Source organism: Podarcis muralis, chromosome 2 (assembly GCF_964188315.1).
Source record: "Podarcis muralis chromosome 2, rPodMur119.hap1.1, whole genome shotgun sequence".
NCBI lineage: Eukaryota > Metazoa > Chordata > Lepidosauria > Squamata > Lacertidae > Podarcis > Podarcis muralis.
This window is the reverse complement of record NC_135656.1, coordinates 5,412,271-5,432,397: the sequence shown is the minus strand read 5'-3', so window position 1 is coordinate 5,432,397 and position 20,127 is coordinate 5,412,271. Positions and strand designations below refer to the sequence as shown.

Here is a 20,127-nt window from a genome sequence, read left to right as displayed (position 1 = left end):
CGGAAGCTACATGAAAAGGGGCAAAAGCAGCCCTAAAAGAGTATGGAAATGGCAGAAAACAGCGCCCAGGAGCCTTTGCAAGTGCAATCCCAGGAGCCCTTTGAGGCCTGTGGAGAGTTGGAGTCTGAGCAGGGAGGCTTGGAGGCAGCAACTGTAGTGTTTGCAGGCTTTTTCAACTGTGTTCCCAATATACGTGATTTCACTTAAACACGTGGTGCCTCGGAACCTAATCCCAGCGTAAAATGGGGAGTTGCCTCTATTAAGTTCAACATTGCTGAGCGCTTTAACTCCAGATAGGGAGTTACCAATGGGATTACCTCGGCCTCCACCAACCGGTTGATTATTGTCTCCAGAGTCTCATGCTTGTAACACTTGAGCACACCTTCAAAGTACTGTGAGCGATGCTGCAATGCCTTGGTCACCGTCACATCCAGGTTGTTGTATGTTTTCTCTGCTGCCAGGTTCTAATCACAGAGAAGACAGACAAGGTGAGGAGATCTGGCGGCATACTTGACCTTCATGCGACTCCCAAAATCTGTTCTCCCCACGTCTCTGTGCACCCCGGGCTGCAAGAATGTGGGAGAATGTTTCTCCCCACTCTGTGAAATTTGAATCTGCATGGTGTGCTTCCATGCTAGGGCTGCTTGCAGCACATTTACAGAAGATAAGACAGAAAGACCAGAGGCGCATTCCTTGCAACAATACAGTATCATCCTTTCATCAGTGCTCTGTGGTGCCAACACAAGTTAGACCCTGTTGTTTCAGCAGCCAGCAGCTGCATTGCAGAATGTCAACAAAAGTAAATTTCCACAGGCGATTTAAGGGAGTGAGCCGAGTCATGTTCCATGGAAGAAAGGGGTAATGAAGAGGTGGGACTCCAAGGTCACAAAGGCCACATTCACACCCTACATTTAAAGTACTGCAATGCCACTTTAACTGGTCATAAAGGTAAAGGGTAAAGGGACCCCTGACCATTAGGTCCAGTTGTGACCAACTCTGGGGTTGCGCACTCATCTCGCTCTATAGGCCGAGGGAGCCGGCGCTTGTCCGCAGACAGCTTCCGGGTCATGTGGCCAGCATGACTAAGCCCCCTCTGGAGAACCAGAGCAGCACACGGAAACACCATTTACCTTCCCGCCGGAGCGGTACCTATTTATCTACTTGCACTTTGACGTGCTTTCGAACTGCTAGGTTGGCAGGAGCAGGGACCAAGCAATGGGAGCTCACCCCATCACGGGGATTCAAACTGCCAACCTTCTGATCAGCAAGTCCTAGGCTCTGTGGTTTAACCCACAGCGCCACCCGCGTCCCATTTAACTGGTCATAGTTTCCCCCAAATAATTCCGTTTGTCTTCTAGCAATTCCCAACACCCTTAATGAATTATAGCTCCCAGAATTCTTTGGGAGAAGCTATAACTGCTTAAGGAGATCCCCATAGTAACTTAAATGTGTGCTGTTAACGTGGCCTAAGCCAGCATGAGCCAAGGAAACATTACTTCCTGACTCCAGTCAACTAGACTTTGAGGAAAGCACCACCAACCAAATTCTATTGGCTACTAGTCCACATCACCAACACTTTCTCTGCTGTGGGAAAGGAGAAACGGAGGCTTCCTGGCCCCTTTAACACCCAGAGCTTCAAACCACACCAGTTTTGCAGGTATGCCTAACACCCAAATGGAGCCCCGTGAAAAATATTTGGGGAGAGAAAGGGCCTGCAAGCAAAGCAAAATGTACTGCCATACACAGAAACATAGAACTGCAGAATTCAAAGGGACCCACGGGTCATCTAGTCCAACCCTCTGCAATGCAGGAATCTTTTGGCCCACCACGGGGCTCAAACCCACGACCCTGAGATTAAGAGTCTCATGCTCTACCAATTGAGCTATCCCAGCTGCATTCATCAAAGACTGGGGAGATACTTACAATGACATCAAACTTGGAGTAAATGTCTACAACCCGGCCTGAAAGACAGAGATAGGAGTTTTGTGAGGTGATCTCAATATTTTACTCGCTTCCCTCCCCTGATATCGTATGTTGTTCATATCTCTGCTGCAATGACTGTATTGGCTGCACTACCCCCCACAATTTGGAGTGTGATGCATTACAAGCAAAAAGCAGGTGTGTTAGAAAACGCGGCTTATAGGATCAATGGCTGGAGGTGGTTCCGAGAAGAATAGCAACCCACACAGGGGAAAAACACTCTTGGGTCACTAGCCAATTAGAACTTGGGCAGAGGAAGAAATTCTTTTCTGACCCCACACATAGCAGCCAGATCCTGAACATGAACAGTTATTATTTCATGGGTGCAGACCCTGACCTTTCAACAAACAAACAAAAACGATTCTATAATTCTATAATCGTTTTTAAAAAATAAACCAAACTAAATAAACAGCCAAGAGAAACCACACATATAGTTTTATAAAACACCAGTACAGAATCTTCCTAAAATAATTTCCTAAGCTCCATAAATCCATATAATTTCCAAAAATACAGGTTTCCAAGCAAATTTTCTTCCTTTATTTAATTATTATAAAAGGTATTTAATTATAATAATAATTATACTATAGTACTATAACATTACAATAATTATAATTATAATTATAATATAAAAATTATAATTATATTATAAATTATATTATAAAAAGGTATTTATTTAATTATTATAAAATGTATCTTCCCTCTGCTTATAATGTACACCAGTTATTCCGCATAGCTGATATACATGGGTTTGAGCTAATCCTTTCTTTATTAAATTGTGTACCACACCATAAGATATTCTTTAAACTTGCTAAAATATTAATCTGTTCTAAGACCAATAACTTGTCAGGATAGAACCACATTCTCAGGTGAGCAATTATAGCCTCTTCATAATATATTGTAATAGGTGGAACGGCTATCTCTCCATTTTTATTCCTCTGAGTTTTTATGGCTACTGTTTTCATTTGCCAAATAAAATCCTTAAAGCTCTTTTGCTAGTTATCAAGAATTTCAGGAAGAACTCTAATTGGTAAATTCAATAGTATGAATATAACTTTTGGTAGGATTACCATATTTAGAACCATGGTTTTCTTTAGCCAAGGTGTATCCCACTGTGACCAGCAATTCAATTCACTTTTAACTTCAGGTATCAACTTTTAATGATTGTATTTAGATGGATTATTTAGATCTTGTGATATCTACCTACCCATGTGCTTGCACACGAAAGCTCATACCAATAACAAACTTAGTTGGTCTCTAAGGTGCTACTGGAAGGAATTTTTGTATTTTGTTTCGACTACGGCAGACCAACATGACTACCTACCTGTATCTACCCAGACATTTGACTGGGGAATCTTTCCAAGGTATTTTAGATCACTTTGTAATTATATCGTTGGGAAAGTTGTTCAAGTTAAAAGGCTTTAACTTACCCAGTTCTTATTTTTAACACAGTGCAGCTTCTCATTCACACTGCTGTTTCCAAGAGACTGATTTAAAATATAACCCACTGATAGACAAGAAGTGCTTGAACCCTAACTGTTTACATTGGCTGAGCTCCACTCCCTGCGGAGATGCACCTCACCTGACTCATCCACCACAGGCAACGCAGAAACCCGCTGTTGTACAAAGATGCCCAGCGCCACATAAACAGGGGTGTTGGTATGGACCATGGCAATATTTTCGTAGGTGCCAATCTTCAGCTCCTCGATGCTTTTGGACATGAATTCTGGCTTGGGAAACTCTGCAATCTGCAGGATAAGAAGATACAGTTTCTTATAGCAACCTGGAACTCTGTGGACTAAAAGGAACAAGATGGCACCTCACAGCTATGCCAAACAGCTCCGGGGCAGAGGGACGGGGGAGGAATGCAGCAACGCCAGCCGTAAATATTCGAGCTGGCCTGCGCCAGGGGTCACTCACAAACAGCTTGAGGAACTTGAGGATGCGCTTGTGGGTCAGGATGTACAGCGTGTTCCCAGAGTCAGGATCGATGACAGGCAGGCGGTGGATCTTGTTCCGGATCAAGGAGGTGACTGCATCATACAGGCTGGAAGTCACAAGTTTGGGGGAAGCATATCACAGATGAGAAGCAACAAGGACACTCAGGAGCCTGACAAGGGATGTGTCAAAAGCTCAGGGAGAGGGAGAGAGAGAAAGAGGAGGTGCATCTGGGATTCTTGGAGGAGAGGCAATGACTTTTGGGTTTTGCTCCTATTTAATTGATGGTCCAACCTATCCCAAGGAGAGGACAGAGGGAGAATGAAGACACCGGTGAGAGCTGGGAAGGAAGGCTGCCACAAGTGAGAGGTGTAGCTAGTATTGATCTTGCTAAGTCACTTTGAGACTTTTGTATATAAGTGACTAACAGACATACTAAATACTTAAAGAATAGCACCACCATCTGAGGCATGTAAGTGAATTCTGGTGAACCACTGTGGAATGACAATTACTGTACTCACAACTGTTCATTTGGTATCTTGTAATCCATTTTGGGCACCATTTTGTGGGAAAGTCACTCACAAACAGATGATGAAAATCAGTTGCATATACTGTATGTAACACTAATGTCTCACAACAAATGAAACATCTGTAGAAAACACAACTTGGAAAAGAGACAATGCACATATTTTTGTAAACTAAGAAATCTTTAATAAAAAACATATTTTTAAAAAAATCGGTTGCATATGGGGGGGGGGGGATCCATCTCACAATTCCTTCCTCTTGACTGGGAAAGATGGCAAGATGGGAATCCAAGGAGTCCCAGGAACATAATAATGAGTTAATATCATTATCTCATAGACCTTATGGGGGGCCTAGAACAGGAATAGCCTATTTCTCTATTCTCTGGGGCTGCTCTAGTTTCCAGACAGCGGCCAGGGAGGGAGGAGGGCAAAAGTGTACTTTGTCACACACACAAAATCCATACAGACTGTCAGGTTTCTAAAGAAACTTGGCGCAACTACAGCAGGGATGTGGAAACTGTGGCTCTGGACGCCCAACTCCCCTCAGCCCAAGCCGGCACAGCCAACGGTCAGGCATTATGGGAGTTGTAGTCCAACAACACCAGGAGTACTCAAGGGTCCCCACCCCTGCAGAAAGGGCTTACTTTCATGCAGCAACACATGGGATCAAGCATAGTTGTGACATTACAGACAAAAATCAAAGAGAGGTGTTACACTGAAGTGCAGTCCCTCCTTCTCTCTTGTACAACTGGAAAACGTATCGCTGTGAGTAAATAGTTTACCACACCTCAACTGAAATTTGGTGGGGCCACCAGGGTTCAAATAAAAATTGCTCAGAGGTAGCCTGTAGGCCGCTAGTTGCCCATCTATGCCATAAAGCAAGTTCACCATCTTTCAGCCTCAGTTCCTCATCTGTAACGCAGCAGTAATAGTCACCTCCTTTTAACAGGACTATTGTGTGAGGAACTCTAATAAAGACTGTAGATCGGTGATATCCACTCAAAAGCATTTAAATGAAGTATCTGTGTATTCTGTAATTTATCCTTGTCTCTTAAGGGACCATTTCTTTTCAGCTTGCAAATAATTTTGTGGCAAGGAATGGACTTAAGGTGCAGGGCAGAAAGCTTTCTAGAGAAGAACTATGTAGGATCCCACTATTGTCTAGCCTTGCCTAAAAATTGTCCCCTTGTTTCTAAATTTCTCCTCATAACCAAGAGAGCTAGAAACTTGGTTCATAAAAGAGAAGCTGAGGTTCTCAGGGTGCCAATATTGCATGTGGATGCATATAGTACCCACATGTGTATGGCGCATAGTGTATGGGGTTGTATCCAATGGAGTCACCTGGTTTGCACAAGGGCTTCCCTGCAACCAGTGGAATTTCTGCTCCTTCTACGACCCCATGCACACACAAACAAATTATGTGGGGAGAAGAGGGGAAGGGGAAGTTGCATTGCACAAGGGGCTGTCCTTCCACCAATGGGAGAGCTTTGCTAGATACAAGCCAAAGCCCTCTCTTTATGCATTTAGCTTGGCACCAGTCACCTGCTTTTGTGTGGGTACTTTCATCACAGGGCTTGTGGCCTGAGCAACTCAGGAGGTACTGGAGAAGAAAGGAGATCAGAATGCGTTTGTGCAGAGGACCACCAAGGCACAAGAGGCAGAATCACTACAGTCCAGGGGCAAGAGATGACTGAGGAATCCACTGACTGGTGGCGGCTTTGGCAGGGCAAAATGAGGAGGGTGCCAGATGGGGCGACGATAGAAAGCAAGAACTTGGCAAGACTTTTTTTTTTTTTAATGCAGACAGAGTTTAGCCCCCAACCACATATTGGCAGAGTTTCTTACCTGGCACTAGGTGAAATGCAGACCAGGGGCTTGAAGGAGTCCTGCAGGTAGACTTCTGCATGTGGGAGAGAAAGTCTCAGTTATGCAATGGAACCAAAGTGTTGGGAGGTAGCAGAGGAAACACAGATACTGCGTTATCCTCAGGGTCCCTTCCAACTCTACAATTCTATGATTCTATGCAAGGGGAGTAAGAGAAACCTGCAGCTCCTCCTGCTGGCCATGAATTGGAAACCACGGAGGAAGAAAAGCGCTTTGCCAAATGCACAGCAACGCCTTCTCCGCCACGGCTGGACACACCCGACACACATTCTCCTGGTTCTAATTCTTCCCCTCCAGAAGTGCTCCGTATTGTACTTGCCCCACATCCCCGCCCTCCTTATCCTCACCTCGCCATGTTTCGATCTTGTGCTCCTCCAGCTCATAGATCTGCACCTGCAGGCACCAGAGACACAGCAGATCATCAGTGCAACGGAAGCCACAGGCCTTTGTGCCACCTCTGCAAGTGTTGGGAGCTCCAGCTTGCTTTGGGAACTCAGGGTGGAATTCAATATCCCAGCTATGGAAGAAGTCGTTCCCCCACCAATATCAGAGGCAGGACCCAGTTGACTAGAGCTCTGGACTCCAGAGAGTGACATCAGTGTCCACAATGAGGGAAGAGCTTATTGCTGCTGTGTCATTTTTCTTTTCTTTTTACTGAATGTATTATTTTTAGATTTGTTACGCTCTGTTTTGTACTGCTAACCATCCTGGAACTGACTGGAGCACAGAAATTATTGAACAGAACAGAAGAACACTCCTGAGACCAAAACTGAAGTCCAGCCCCTAACTCACCATCTCTAATCTGTATGTTCCCACTCACTCATTGCAGAGGAAAACTTTCGGAAATCCTAAGGGCTAGAAACTTGTTCTTGGGAAACTCAAAATAGTCAAGATTCAATGTCAGCTGACAATTCTGTATTAAAGACCACTTTCCAGACAAAATCATCTCAGTATATTATTGGCTTTTTTTAAACGTAGAAGGGGATGATATTGCCCAAAATGTACTTACCATGGCTGATTTGTAATAGCGATGAAGGATGTTGATGAAATCCGTGATTGTGAGCATTCCTATACGGCAGAGAAAAGGGAGGAAAGAGTTCAGCTTAAGCAGTCAACTGAGGGTGGGCAGGAAGACAAAAGATTGTGTGCTTCAGAGGAGATACACTTACCTACAAAGCTTTGTGTTTTGCTGTCCCAGAGGGGGGCGGCTCTCACACCATTAGTCACCAGAGCAAAGAAGGCTTTCTTGACCTGAAAGTCAAGCAAAAAGTACAGTCACACAGCAGGGCCAATTCAACCCCTCGATTCCGTTACTGGAAGCCAGCTCAAGGATTCCTGCTAGCACAACAGGGCTTCCTCCCCTCCTTCCCCAAATCTGCTCTGGAGGGGTGGGAGAACCCCCAGAATTGCATGTGAAAGGAGGAAAGAAAAGATGGATTAGTTGGGCAAGCAGGAAGGCTTGCATTGAGGGAACAACCTCCATAGTGCCATGCTGAACTCCACCCAAAGGCATCTCCTTCAGCTTAAAGGTAAAGGGACCCCTGACCATTAGGTCCAGTCACAGATGACTCTGGGGTTGCGGTGCTCATCTCGCTTTATTGGCCGAGGGAGCCGGTGTACAGCTTCCGGGTCATGTGGCCAGCATGACTAAGCTGCTTCTGGTGAACCAGAGCAGCGCACGGAAATGCTGTTTACCTTCCCCCCGGATCAGTACCTATTTATCTACTTGCACTCTGACGTGCTTTCGAACTGCTAAGTTGGCAGGATCCTTCAGCTTAACGTGCCCTTAATGCGCTCTCAACTCAGTGTGCTACTGGGAAAGGAGTGTGAAGAAGCAAGAGCATCAATATGTCCATGGAGATTCCCAGAGAAGTGGTCGATTAGCAAAAGATGTCTGGTGTCCTGTGGCAACTTCAAGGCTAACACATTTCTTGTAGCAGAAGCCTGCCAGTGGCACACATCCAATTCCAGTTCTGTCCATTAGAATCATAGAATTGTAGAGTTGAAAGCGACCCCAAGGATCATCTAGTCCGACCCCCTGCAATGCAGGAATCTCAGCTAGCGCATCCATGACAGGTGGCTACCCAAGCTCTGCTTAAAAGCCTCCAAGGAAGGAGAATCCACAAGCTCCCAAAGGAGGCCGTTCCACTGTCAAACAACTCTTATGGTCAGAAAGTTCTTCCTGATCTCCTTTTTTTGTATCTTGAAGCCTTTGGTTTGGGTCCTACCCTCCAGAGCAGAAGAAAGCAAGCTTGCTCCCTCTTCCATGTGATAGCCCTTTAGATATTTGAAGATGGCTATTATCTCTTCTCTCAGTCTCCTCTTTTTTCAGGCTAAACATCATTGGCTTCTTCAAGCGCTCCTTGTAAGGCTTTGTTTCCAGACCCTTGATCATCTTTGTTGCCCTCCTCTGCACACATTCCAGCTTGTCAACATCTCTCTTAAATTGTGGCACCCAGAACTGCACACAGTACTCCAGGTGTGGTCTGGCCAAGGCAGAATAGAGTGGTACTATTACTTCCCTTGATCTGGACACTATACTTCTGTTGATGCAACCTAGAATAGCATTAGCTTCTGTGGATGCAGCCTAAAATATTAATAGTAGTACAGTGGTACCTCAGGTTAAGTACTAAATTCGTTCCGGAGGTCCGTTCTTAACCTGAAACTGTTCTTAATCTGAAGCACCACTTTAGCTAATGGAGCCTCCTGCTGCTGCCGCGCTGCCAGAGCACGATTTCTGTTCTCACCCTGGAGCAAAGTTCTTAACCTGAGGTAATATTTCTGGGTTAGTGGAGTCTGTAACCTGAAGCGTATGTAACCTGAAGTGTATGTAACCCAAGGTACCACTGTAGTAGAATCTGATTTATTACCCACCCTTCACTCCAAGCCCCCAGAGAAGTTCATAACAATTCAAAATACAACATTAAAAAACAAATTGCAACAGGAGATTAGAGTGGTCCCTATAAATACGCCTCTCTAGTGTCAAGCAGGCCCCATAAATTAGATAAGTAAGCAGAAAGCTACCAGCTTCCGTAACACACTGATGGTTTATGCGGGGGGTCAGCAAACATTTTCAGCAGGGGGCTGGTCCCCTGTCCCTCAGACCATGTGGTGGGCCGGACTATATTTTTTGGGGGTAATGAACAAATTCCTATGCCCCACAAATAACCCAGAGATGCATTTTACATAAAAGGACACTTTCTACACATGTAAAAACATGCTGATTCCTGGACCGTCTGCAGGCTGGATTTAGAAGGCGATTGGGCCGGATCTGGCCCCCGGGCCTTAGTTTGCCTACCCATGGTTTATGCCTATGACTGCCCTCATGCTGCTGGGGTTCTATGGTAGCATAAGAGCAGCACATATATGCACGCGCACGCACCCCCCCCCCCGCTCAATCTTCCAGACTGATCTCTCTCTGCACCCCTGACGCTGTCTCACTTATGCAGAAACCCTGCTCTTGTCTGTGGGTGTCCCCACTTTGTGGCCAACTGTTAAGAAGGAATGAGGCTTTAGCTAGGAATCTTGGAAGCCTGCTAGAGCCTCCTCCTCCTCCTCTGCCCTCTGGAAGAACATGGTGCTACTCACCTGCAGAGAAGTGTCGAAGACCACAAGCTTGGAGCTCGTTGGAATGAGGTCGTAGCAGCGATGCGATTTCATGAAGCATGTGTAGATGCCGCTGCCGGAATCCTCATCAGCTGCGGAAACAAGCACAAGGGGCCCATGAGTGCAGACTGCCAAAATGCTCCTCACCTCTCAAAAGGGAACAGAAGGCAAAGAAGGAGGAAGCGTGGAAGTCTGCAGAGCAGGAGTTCCCATTCATCCAAGGGTTAGAATGGGGGACTTCAAGCTCTTTTACGTCTCATTATTATTTATTCTTTGTATAGCCTCATTGCTTTACAGAATAATATACAGTGGTGCCCCGCAAGACGAACGCCTCGCAAGACGGAAAACCCGCTAGACGAAAGGGTTTTCTGTTTTGGAGGCGCTTCGCAAAACGAATTTCCCTATGGGCTTCCTTCGCAAGACAAAAGCCCATAGGGAAATATCCGGGACAATGGGGAAGCGCAGCGCGTCTTCCCCACTGTCCTCGGACCTCCTCCGAAGGCTGGTGGTGGGGCGGAGAGACCTCCTCCCGCCGCCAGCCTTCGGAAGGCTGCTCCGAAGGCTGGCGGCGGGAGGAGGTCTCTCCGCCCCACCGGCAGCCTTCGGAAGGCTGCTCCGAAGGCTGGCGGCGAGAGGAGGTCTCTCCGCCCCACCGGCAGCCTTCGGAAGGCTCCTCCGAAGGCTGGCGGTGGGGCGGAGAGACCTTCTCCCTGCGCCAGCCTTCGGATGGCTGTCCTGAAGACTTGCGGTGGGAGGAGGGTTTTCCTTCCCACCGCCAACATTCAGAATGCTGTTCTGAATGTTGGCGGTGGGGAGGAAAAACCCTCCTCCCACCGTAAGCCCCGGGAACAGAGGAGAAGCGCTGCGCGCCTTCCCCTCTGTTCCCATACCTGTCCTGAAGGCTGGCAGTGGGGAGAAAAGCCCTTCTCCGCACCGCCAGCCTGGCAAGCGGTCTCCATAGGAACGCATTAATTGATTTTCAATGCATTCCTATGGGAAACCGTGCTTCGCAAGACGAAAAACTCGCAAGAAGAAAAAACTTGCGGAACGAATTAATTTCGTCTTGCGAGGCACCACTGTAAGCTGGTTGTGGGGAGGGAGAGAGAGGCCTACCTCAAGGAGCTTACAATAGAACAGTAATGATATTATTCTGAGGACGAAATCCGCCATGCATTAAAACAATCATGGAAATCAAGCAAATCTGCATTTCATTGTATAGCCTTTTACACCTTCCATTCTGCTGTTTCTACTCACTAAGGAATTAGAGCACCCATGACTTCTTCCAATCACCCCGTCCTGGTTCAGGCCTTTCTCCTGAGTTTCCCAGCTTATCTCCACAGCCATACAATATCATTTGCTTTCAAAAACTGGAGCTAGAGTTTCTCAGGATGCTGAAGCCACACTACCACCAAGCAGGAGGCTGGGAGACTACCTGAAGGCCTACCCTGGGAAGGAAAGCGTCTTAAAGAGACGAGAAGCTAGGAGCCTAAAAAGGGGTAGTGGCCATTCCTGGAAAGACAGGAATTGCATCCTTTACTTCTGCTCTGAATTGCCCAGGCGGCCACTTTGGGTGGGAAAATGATATTTTGGCTTGTTCTGGAGAGAAAGACGGTGATGAAGAAACCCTAGACATTTGGTGAGGTGGCAATGCCAGGCTCAATGGCCTACAGAAGAAGTGCTGGACCACAGCTCCCATCATCCTTGACCATTAGCCATACTAGCAAAGGCCGATGAGAGCTGGAGTCCCAGGGCCACAGGTTCCCCCTGCCTGGTCTAGAGTGACCCACTCTGGGGATTGAGGAGTAAGCTTGAGGGGTGTAAAGGTAAAGGGACCCCGGACCATTAGGTCCAGTCGTGACCAACTCTGGGGTTGCGGCGCTCATCTCGCTTTATTGGCCGAGGGAGCCGGCGTACAGCTTCCGGGTCATGTGGCCAGCATGACTAAGCCGCTTCTGGCAAGCCAGAGCAGCGCACGGAAACACCGTTTACCTTCCTGCCGGAGCGGTACCTATTTATCTACTTGCACTTTGACGTGCTTTCGAACTGCTAGGTTGGCAGGAGCTGGGACCAAGCAACGGGAGCTCACCCCATCGCAGGGATTCGAACCGTCGACCTTCTGATCGGCAAGTCCTAGGCTCTGTGGTTTAACCCACAGCGCCACCTGCGTAGGAAGGCATATATAAAAAACTTCAGTAAGTCTCAGAGTGCGAAAACACATGACAATGAGTCAGCCTATGGCCAAGGGCAAGTGTCCACAGACCACTATCTTACCAGCGACAAGTGATCCCAAGCCAAAGGAATGCTCAACAGCCTTATCCACCCTTTCACTGGGCCTGGGACTCATGTGAACAGTGGTTTGGGAAGGAAAAAATTGCAGTGAGTCTTTCCCTTCATTCCTTTTCGTAGTCAAGCCTCTGTGCAAGTGAGATACAACTCCACTTCTCCAGGCCAGGCCTTACAATCATAGAGTTGGAGGGCACACAAAGATAATCAAGTCCAACCCCCTGCAATGCAGGAATCTTTTGCCTAACTCACAACCCTGAGATTAAGAGTCTCATGCTCTCGTACCAACTGAGCTATCCCTGAAGGCACAAAGGAGCACCTAAGACTTAGGAGTGAAGTCTTTTCCTGCTGTTTCTTATTTCCCCACCCCACCCACCACCCAAACATGTATGAAGGAAATCCTCGACTTTCCCCCAAGACCTTTAAGGATGCCAGAAGACCTGTGGATGGGGAGGTGATGGCAAGGAAAAATGGAGGCTGGTCCGTAAGCCAAGCACATATTGGTGGAGCCATGCTCAAAGTGAGTCAGAATCCCTTAGGAAAACTTGAGTGATAGGAAAACTTTAGTAATAGGGCCTGTGAGTATCCTATCATCCAGGAGGGTCTTGATGACTGAAAGGTGAACAGTGCTCTCCAAAGGCAAATTTCAAGCACCGTATCTTCATAATGTCATCACACGCATAGACCATCCTCTGTTCAGCACCCCAGAGCATCCTCCCAAGGTGTGACACTCACCTTCTGACGAGGGCAGGCTTTTCTCCAGTCCACTCTCAGGAACAGTGGCCTGCAAAGAATAAAACACAGAGAAATAGGAGGTCAGGGGTGATTAGCTACAACTCCTCCAGCATCCTGCAGCTGCCAGCACAGACAATGGTCAGGGATTATGGGAGGTGTAGCTGAATGTCACCTGGAGAGCCACAGCTTCCCCAAATCTGAGCTAAGGGAAGACTGACTGACAAGTGAATTTTTATTGTTTTCCTTACATATTCTTTTCCAACAAACTGTAATAGCACCATACATTCCCTTTGACTCTGCCGAGTCACGACCCCCCTCCCTCCCCACAACTGGTATATTTATCCTCTTTCCATCACACACATCATTCTCAAATTAGTACTATTATACATTGGAGGTATTATGTCAATCCTGCTAGTGTCTTGACCTCTTTACAATTCTTCTTTAAATATTCAATAAATTTACTCCAGTTATTTTGGTATCTTTGATCTCCCTGGTCCCGGATCCTCCCTGTCAGTTTGGCAAGTTCTGCATATTCTGTCAACTTCGCCTGCCACTCCTGTATAGTTGGTATATCTTGTACTTTCCATCTTTGGGCCAGAAGGGTCCTCGCGGCAGCTGTAGCATACATGAACAAATTTTGATCTTCTATTTTAATTTCTGTTCCTATTAAGCCTAATAGACACGCTTCCGGTCTTTTGGGGAAAGTATATCTAAATATTTTTTTGAGTTCATTATAAATTGCTTTATACACACACACACACACACACACACACACACACACACAAAAGACAGACACATGCAAGAGAGATGCTTGACTGCAACTATTGTATGAACAGTTCAGAAAGGAAAGAAACAAGGGTCTTGGGCATCCAGGCTACCGGGATTTGAACGGGTTCATATTCCTCTTCAGCCATGAAGCTCAGCTTGTCGCTATTACTCAGCCTAGTTACTTCACAGGATGGTTAGGATGATGCAAGGAAGAAAACTTATGTACGCACAGATACAGCCCATGCACACACACAAGTGCACAAAGCACATGGTGGCACAGCAGGAAGACATCCCTCAGAGAGTGCTTGTGTGCGTGAAGGGGGAGGACATTCTCATTTTTTACGTCCAGGATGCAACTATGCATCCCACAGCTGACCCAGAACAAGACTGCTGGCAGTCCCTTTGCTGTCCAATTAAGACCTCCAGTTCAGGAGACCCACCTCCTTAAAGTCAGGGAATGTGAGCACAGCACGAGGAAATGCTGACAACGGCACTTCTGCAGGCTCCTTCCCAGCAGCTGGAAGGGTGGAACTGTGCCCTCGGTGACTCCTGTCCCCTCTCCCACGAAAACTTCATTATGTTCCCACAATGGTCAGCATAGTTTCCAGGGCATGACAAACCCCAGCTGTCCACTTCCAAGCTGGGAAGGAAGCCGCCACCATTCAAAACCTGCCCGGAGAGCCTGCTCATGTTAAAATAGGGAAGGTCTCCACAGCAAAGGGAAGTGTGGCCACGCCTCACCTGAGCAACAAAACCTGTACAGTACAATTTAAAGCTGAACTCTGGGCCAAGATTCTTGCTGCAGTCCAACCAGGAATCTGCCTACAGAAAGACGTTTGTCTACCTCACACACACAAAACTGTGTTTACAGGAGAAAATGTAAGCCGAAGATAACCAGAAAAGCAGGCTTCCTAAGCAGATTGCACTGGTTGAAACCAAAACCAGCAAACATCTTGCTGCAGGTGACAAGAAGGTGTTCTGAGATGAATCTGCGCTGAACGAAATTATTTCAGAAATGTGAAGTGTGCAACAACTATATGATTTTTTGTAGACCTCTGAAGGCAGCCCATTATACAGTGGTACCCCGGGTTAAGTACTTAATTCGTTCCAGAGGTCCGTTCTTAACCTGAAACTGTTCTTAACCTGAGGTACCACTTTAGCTAATGGGGCCTCCCGCTGCCGCCGCGCAATTTCTGTTCTCATCCTGGAGCAAAGTTCTTAACCCGAGGTACTATTTCTGGTTTAGCAAAGTCTGTAACCTGAAGCGTATGTAACCTGAAGCGTATGTAACCCGAGGTACCACTGTAATGAAGTTTTTAATATTGGAATGTTTCACTGTGTTTTTATATTATTATATTTTGTTGGAAGCTGATCAAAGTGGCTGGGGCAACCCAGTCAAATAGGCAGGGCATTATTATTTTTTATTATTATTATTATTATTATTATTATTATTATTATTATTATTACTACTACTACTACTACCACCACCACCAAGTTCATGCTCCTTGAACTATAATTCCTTGAATGTCAGTTGCCATCACCTTTATAATTTTAAAAAGGATTATTACTACTTTTTTTGTTTCGTATCTCATTTAAAAAGATAATTCGCACTACAGAAGCCTCCATATACCGTATTTTTCGCACCATAGGACACACTTTTTCCCTCCTAAAAAGCAAGGGAAAATGTGTGTGCGTCCTATGGAGCGAATGCAGGCTTTCGCTGAAGCCTGGAGAGTGAGAGGGGTCGGTGCGCACCGACCCCTCTCGCTCTCCAGGCTTCAGGAAGCTATCCGCTAGCCGCGGCTAGCGGAGCGCTGCATTAATCCCGAAGCTTGGGGCGCGCGGAGCTCAGCGCGCCCCAAGCTTCTGGGTGCCGGCAAGGTCTCGCTAGCCCTGGGAGAGCCCCGCGACGTTGCGTGGCTCTCCCAGGGCTAGCGAAGCGCCGCGCTAATCCCGAAGCTTGGGGCGCGCGGAGCTCAGCGCGCCCCAAGCTTCTGGGTGCCGGCAAGGTCTCGCTAGCCCTGGGAGAGCCCCGCGACGTTGCGGGGCTCTCCCAGGGCTAGCAAAGCGCCGCGCTAATCCCGAAGCTTGGGGCGCGCGGAGCTCAGCGCGCCCCAAGCTTCTGGGCGCCGGCAAGGTCTCGCTAGCCCTGGGAGAGCCCCGCGACGTTGCGTGGCTCTCCCAGGGCTAGCGAAGCGCCGCGCTAATCCCGAAGCTTGGGGCGCGCGGAGCTCAGCGCGCCCCAAGCTTCTGGGTGCCGGCAAGGTCTCGCTAGCCCTGGGAGAGCCCCGCGACGTTGCGGGGCTCTCCCAGGGCTAGCGAAGCGCCGCGCTAATCCCGAAGCTTGGGGCGCGTGGAGCTCAGCGCGCCCCAAGCTTCTGGGTGCCGGCAAGGTCTCGCTAGCCCTGGGAAAGCCCCGTGACGTTGCGTGGCTCTCCCAGGGCTAGCGAAGCGCCGCGCTAATCCCGAAGCTTGGGGCGCGCGGAGCTCAGCGCGCCCCAAGCTTCTGGGTGCCGGCAAGGTCTCGCTAGCCCTGGGAGAGCCCCGCGACGTTGCGTGGCTCTCCCAGGGCTAGCGAAGCGCCGCGCTAATCCCGAAACTTGGGGCTTCGGGATTAGCGCTCCGCTAGCCGTGTCTAGGCTGCGGATAGTAGCCTGCTTCCCGGAGCGCCGGGCGCCCTGAAAGCAGAGCTCCAGGCGCTTCGGGAACACATCCGCAGCGTGGGGAGGCTTGCAGGAGTTCCCCACAGGGCTCCCCACGTTGCGGATAGCAGCCTGCTGCCTGGCGGGTGGGGCGCCCTGAAGCAGAGCGCCCCTCGCGCCAGGCAGACATCCGCAGAGTGGGGAGCCTTGCAGGAGTTCCCCACAAGGCTCCCCACGCTGCGGATAGCAGCCTGCTGCCTGGCGGGTGGGGCGCCCTGAAGCAGAGCACCCCTCGCGCCAGGCAGACATCCGCAGAGTGGGGAGCCTTGCAGGAGTTCCCCACAAGGCTCCCCACGCTGCGGATAGCAGCCTGCTGCCTGGCGGGTGGGGCGCCCTGAAGCAGAGCGCCCCTCGCGCCAGGCATACACCCGCAGAGTGGGGAGCCTTGCAGGAGTTCCCCACAAGGCTCCCCACGCTGCGGATAGCAGCCTGCTGCCTGGCAGGTGGGGCGCCCTGAAGCAGAGCACCCCTCGCGCCAGGCAGACATCCGCAGAGTGGGGAGCCTTGCAGGAGTTCCCCACAAGGCTCCCCACGCTGCGGATAGCAGCCTGCTGCCTGGCGGGTGGGGCACCCTGAAGCAGAGCGCCCCTCGCGCCAGGCAGACATCCGCAGAGTGGGGAGGCTTGCAGGAGTTTTTTCCTTTATTTCCCCCCCAAAATTTTTTTCCTTTATTTCCCCCCAAAAAAACTAGGTGCGTCCTATGGTCCGGTGCGTCCAATCGTGCGAAAAATACGGTACTTGCACATACTCCCAACTCAGGCACATATGTGCAGGGATTCTTTAACTACAGTCTCTGTATGAGTGTCTATCTGTACATAAACCCAGCATTTAGCTTCAACACACACTCTGGCTTCAAACACTACAGGCAGGCAATCTCACATAGCGTGAGCAATACAGATAAATATCTGCATTTAAAAGAAAACTGTTCCGCTGCAACCCAGCACTTCCCCGTATACATAGCCTGCAAACCTATTGAACCATCATCACCCATGTGTGCTGCTCACTCTGCTTGCCAGTGTCCAGAACTGGTGGGCTGTCACTCCTGCTGTAGTTCCACAACAGTTTGTGCGTCATGCAGGAGGCACCATTGGGGGATATAAATAAGAATTGGGATTAGACTAGGGAAGGTCACGGCCTCAGTGGCAACAAGCCTCTGCTCACATGTAGCAAACAGCAACGGAATCAGAGAGGAGACAGGCTCTCATGAGCATAGATAATTGGATTTAAAGGCAGCTGGAGAAACTGCCCTCCTCATGGACTCTGAATCAAACTGTAGACTTTTCAGAACATTTGCTGTTACAGTAAAGGCTCCTGGCCACAATTTCACCAGTTGGTACAGAAAACAAGCTGAGCAGGCTTTATGGCTTCCTATTCCTGGCCACGCCTGAGCACACCAATAACAATTTCTACCATGCCATTGTTTCTCCCACAGCCTCCACAACACAGGAAAGAGGCACCCGGCAGCCAGGATTTTTGAAAAAAAATAAGCCAGCTGAACAGGGCAGAGGCAACATTTCAAATTCCTTCCAGGGGCGCAAAGCTTTGGCAAATTATCAGGTTAGATCAAATGCCTCCAGTGAGATACACCATGACTTAAAGAATTCGCTTCAAGTGAGAATATCACAAGACCTCCAAGGACAACAGACTGATACTTACAAAGCGAAACAAAAAGGGGCATGTTATTATGCTCCAATACCGATAAGTATTCTTCTTTCTGGGATTCTGAATGCAACCCAAACTTGAGCCACTCTCCTTTTTATGTTTAATTTTTACTTTTAACTAAATTGATTTCCTCTCTCCATTTCCTTAGTTCTTACATGATACAGAATTCCATGTTTTTTATTTAATGAAAAGAAATATTAAAAAGAAAAATTGAGGTGGATTAAAAAAGATGCTTCTGGCATAATAATGCCTCATAACTATTTTTGTAAAAGAATGTTAATGGCATATTGCATTATGCTTGTTGCACTGAAGCATCGCTTTGAATAGAACACACATTATCTTGAAAGGAGGATAAGTAGAGGCAGAGCAGATATGTCATGATGCTGCAACATGCTAGGCCACATTGCACCACATACTCATGTTTACTCAGAAGTAAATCTCATGGAGTTAATCTAACTGTGCAAAGGACTGTGACCTTTGCCTGCCCCACGTTCCCTCCAGGAGGAATCAGAAGACACTGCTGCTGTGCATCCCATCAGAGCACACAGTTCTCAGAGGTTAAGGCTGTATTTGCAGAGAAGTTACTTTTACTGACAGCAGTTGCTGCCAAGGCAAATGGCTTCTTTGCAGTCACAGTGGATGGGAAGCAGCTCTGGCTCTGCCTCCTTTTCATTCTCAAAGAGGGAAGGAGGTGGCTAAGTTAACTTGCAATCCTATACCCAGTTAAAGTAAGTGGGGGTTTTTCATTGTGGTCCAAGGTATCCTTAAGGAGAAGGTATGCAACAGAGATCCAGATCAGCAAATGTACTTGAGGAGCTAATTGCATCTTAAAGCTTTTCAAATCAGTCACAGAAATAGCTGCTAGCATCTTTATGTGCCCCCACCAACACCCCAGACATTCTTTTACACGCCTATAGTTCTGTCTTAAGCATGAATAGTTAAAAGCAGGCTGCAGTAACATTTGCATTGACAACCAGGAACAAGTTACTGTCACCCCACCTCAGCCCAACCATTTACAATATGGGGATAGCAGACCAGCCAACTTATCTTTAGTGTCAGCATGCAGGTGCAGGTTACTAAGATAAGTCACATGGAGCACTCTGCACTCTCTAAAAGCGCTACATAAAAGCAGCAATTACACACACACTATCTATACACACACATATATAATATATACATGTGCTCACTAGACCATTTTGATCAGACTATATGGTACTACTACAGGTGCCACGTAATACCCATTCTGCACTTGTAAGAACTGGACCATTTCGTAATATGGCAGCTACGGAACTCCCAGCCTATTGAGAGCTCAAGCAGGCGCCTCCACTGTACTCTGGAAAGATCCAGCACCTGCTGAAACCTCTCCTGTTTAGACAAGCCGACCCAGATGCTTAGGAAGTGATTCTAATCTGTTCTAGTCTTTTAACTTCTGCTTGTTTTAGGAGGGTCACGAACCTTTCTCGATTTCACTGTTTTATCTTTTTGAGGCTTGGTTTGGTTTTTCCACAATCAAGCAGCGCATAAACTTTACGAAACAAAGTAGACGGAGACATACAGCTACAGGTATTGACACAACACACACCATCTAGCCCTGATGTGGTAGCTCAGTCGGTAGAGCGCCAGACTCTTAAATCTCAGGGTCCTGGGTTCGAGTTCCTCGCTGGGCAAAAGGGGTTGCACGACGACCCTCGAAGTCCCTTCCAACTCAACCATGATTCTGTAGCCTCGCTTAAAAGACCCCCCACCCAGTGAGGTCCCCCAGAGCTCTCTTAAGGGTGGGGAAAGGGAGGAGCAGCAGGAAACCTCCCTCCTAGGAGCCGAGCGAGCACGAGACGGAAACTCCCGAGCCCCGCTGCCACTTACCGCCTCCATGATCCCCGCCGCTGCCCCGGGAGAAGGGGTGGCAGCTCCCGCTCCAGTTACCGCCCAAGCATAAACCTGAGCGTCCGCCTTGACGCATCACTGCCCTCACTTCCGCCAGAACGCGGCGTCACGTGAGCGGAAGCGGAAGGAACAAAAAGGAATAGGCGCCGCTCCACGTCCGGCCG

General features: G+C 48.2%; 1 protein-coding gene across 2 annotated transcripts in view; it reads right to left on the bottom strand.

The window, feature by feature from the left end:
• PRKAG1 (protein kinase AMP-activated non-catalytic subunit gamma 1) overlaps nt 1-20,092 on the bottom strand; it is a 22,343-nt gene extending 2,251 nt beyond the window's left edge. The window contains exons 1-11 of one of the 2 annotated variants that reach the window (XM_028721361.2): nt 19,943-20,092; nt 12,948-12,996; nt 9,912-10,021; nt 7,493-7,574; nt 7,333-7,391; nt 6,671-6,716; nt 6,285-6,339; nt 3,898-4,024; nt 3,560-3,725; nt 1,924-1,961; nt 318-464 (exon numbers count right to left, since the gene is read on the bottom strand). In XM_028721361.2, the coding sequence (XP_028577194.1) occupies nt 318-464; nt 1,924-1,961; nt 3,560-3,725; nt 3,898-4,024; nt 6,285-6,339; nt 6,671-6,716; nt 7,333-7,391; nt 7,493-7,574; nt 9,912-10,021; nt 12,948-12,996; nt 19,943-19,951 (888 nt within the window). In that variant the 5' untranslated portion in view covers nt 19,952-20,092. Of the gene's footprint in view, nt 1-317; nt 465-1,923; nt 1,962-3,559; nt 3,726-3,897; nt 4,025-6,284; nt 6,340-6,670; nt 6,717-7,332; nt 7,392-7,492; nt 7,575-9,911; nt 10,022-12,947; nt 12,997-19,661; nt 19,742-19,942 lie in introns of those variants that run through there. The other variant, XM_028721362.2, reaches the window with a different exon arrangement.
• Between the last annotated feature and the right edge of the window lie 35 nt (nt 20,093-20,127).